This window comes from Homarus americanus, unplaced genomic scaffold (assembly GCF_018991925.1).
Source record: "Homarus americanus isolate GMGI-L3 unplaced genomic scaffold, GMGI_Hamer_2.0 scaffold25509, whole genome shotgun sequence".
Taxonomy (NCBI): domain Eukaryota; kingdom Metazoa; phylum Arthropoda; class Malacostraca; order Decapoda; family Nephropidae; genus Homarus; species Homarus americanus.
Window position 1 is genome coordinate 20387 of NW_024712276.1, and position 2414 is coordinate 22800.

Here is a 2414-nt window from a genome sequence, read left to right on the forward strand (position 1 = left end):
AAATAAATACACCACCCATCACATTTCCAGTATGATCGCATCCTGAACAATGAAACGGTTGAATAAATATCCAACAGGAAAACATAAGTTGGGGTGTTGTGCTGACTGGCTACTCTGTTCTCCTATTGGCTGAAATTTGGTGTGTTTTTTATTTTAATCCACCAATCACAGCTAAGTAAGGGATTGATGGACGTATGCAATATGAACGACAGTATGATCAAGCCCCTGGGAGCGCCGTCGCCCTGTGATGGCCCCTGGGTGTGCCATTGCCCCTGGCACGGCCCCTTGGGGTGCCACCGCCCCAGGGAGGGTCCCTGGGGGCGCGACCACCCTTGAAAAGGCCCAGGAGGCACCACCACCCCTGGGAGAGCTCCTAGGAGTGCTGAGGCCCCAGGGAGGACCCCTGGAGGCTTTGCCACCATTGAATGGGTCCCTGAGGGAGGAGATGCCCTTGGGAGGACCCGTGGGAGGGTCCCTGGAGGCGCCACCGCACCAGGGAGAACGCCTGGCGGTGCAACCGTCTCTTGGAGGGCCCCAGCCGTCCCTAGGATGACCCCTGGGGGCACCAAAACTGTAAGGTCCCCTGGCGGCGCCACCATCCCTGGTAGAGCCTCTGGTGGCACTGCTGACCTTAAGGAGGACCTTTAGGAGGGCCTTTGCCTCTGGGAGGTCTCCTGGCGGCCGTAACTTTTCTCTATTTAGAACTCTGTCAGATACGACATTATATACATGCACCGCCCATTGTATTTCCCGTGTGATCGCATCCTGGGCAATGAAAAGGTGAATACATATCCAACAGGAAAACATAAGTTGGGGTGTTGTGCTGACTGGCTGGTCTGTTTTCCTATTGGCTGTAATTTGGTGCATTTTTCTTTTATTCCACCAATCACAGTTAAGTAAGGGATTGCTGGACATATGCAATATGTACGACATTATGATCAGGCCCCTGGGAGCGCTGTCGCCCTGAGACAACCCCTGGGGGCGACATAGCCTCTGGCTGGGCCCTTTTGGGTGCCACCACCCCAGGGAGGGTCCCTGGCGGTGCCACTGCCCCTGGAAAGGCCTCTGGAGTTACCAACACCCCTGGGAGAGCTCCTAGGGGCGCTGAGGCCCCAGGGAGGGCTCCTGGAAGCTTTGCCGGCACTAGAAGGGTCCTAGAGGGAGCACTTGACCTTGGGAGGGCCCCTGGGGGAGCTGTTTCCCCTGGGATAACGCCTGGCGGGGCCACCGCCCTTTGGAGGGCCCCAGCCGTCCCTAGGATGACCACTGGGGGCACCACGACTGGAAGGTCCCCCGACGGCGCCACCGTCCCTGGTAGATCCTCTGGTGGCACTGCTGACCTTAAGGAGCGCCTTTGCCTCTGGGAGGTCTCCTGGCAGCAGTTAGTTTTCTCTATTTAGAACTCCGACAGATATGACATTAAATAAATGCACCGCCCATTGTATTTCCCGTGTGATCGCATCCTGGGCAATGAAAAGGTGAATACATATCCAACAGGAAAACATAAGTTGGGGTGTTGTGCTGACTGGCTGGTCTGTTTTCCTATTGGCTGTAATTTGGTGTTTTTTATTTTAATCCACCAATCACGGTTAAGTAAGAGATTGATGGACGTATGCAATATGAACGACATCACGATCAAGCCCCTGGGAGCGCCGTCGCCCTGTGACGGCCCCTGGGTGCGCCATTGCCCCTGGTAGGGCCCCTTGGGGTGCCACTTCCCCAGGGAGGGTCCTTGGGGGCGCCACCGCCCCTGAAAAGGCCCAGGAGAGCTCCTAGGAGCGCTGAGACCCTGGGGGCTTTGCCGCCACTGGAAAGGTCACTGAGGGAGGACCCCTGGGGGAGCAGCTTCCCGTGGGAGCGCCACCGCTCCTGGGAGAACGCCTGACGGTGTCACCGTCTCTTGGAGGGCCCCAGCCGTCCCTAGGATGACCCCTGGGGGCACTGAAACTGGAAGGTCCCCTGGCGGTGCCACCAACCCTGGTAGAGCCTCTGGTGGCACTGCTGACCTTAAGGAGGACACCTAGGAGCACCTTTGCCTGTGGGAGGTCCCTTGGCAGCAGTTAGTCTTCACTATTTAGAGATAAAAGTATATTTTGGTCTAAAATTTTGTAAGGTGTAAAATTTATATTTTTGGTGGTTTTTGCCCCAAAAATAGATTTTGCTGAAATTCACAGTATGTGTACTCCTGAGTTTGCTAATTATGAATATGTGGTCCATGATTTGATTACAGAGTAATTAGTGACCAAAATGACTCTTGAAACATTTTACTAACATTTTTCATGCTAATTACTCATTGACTATGGGTTTCCAAGGTGTTTAGGGTTTGTGTGTTATTCTGAAAGTACTTATTTAGTTACACCCCTTAAATTTCAATTCTGAGAAAAAAGTATATTTGGTCAAAAATTTTGTAAGGT

At 53.5% G+C, this 2414-nt stretch overlaps 1 protein-coding gene across 1 annotated transcript; it reads left to right on the top strand.

The window, feature by feature from the left end:
• The first annotated feature begins 549 nt into the window (after window positions 1-549).
• Window positions 550-1400, top strand: LOC121859891 (skin secretory protein xP2-like). The gene is made up of 2 exons (XM_042356850.1): window positions 550-604; window positions 943-1400. Exons 1-2 carry the CDS (start codon window positions 550-552, stop codon window positions 1398-1400), a joined length of 513 nt encoding a protein of 170 aa, XP_042212784.1.
• The last annotated feature ends 1014 nt before the right edge of the window (window positions 1401-2414 follow it).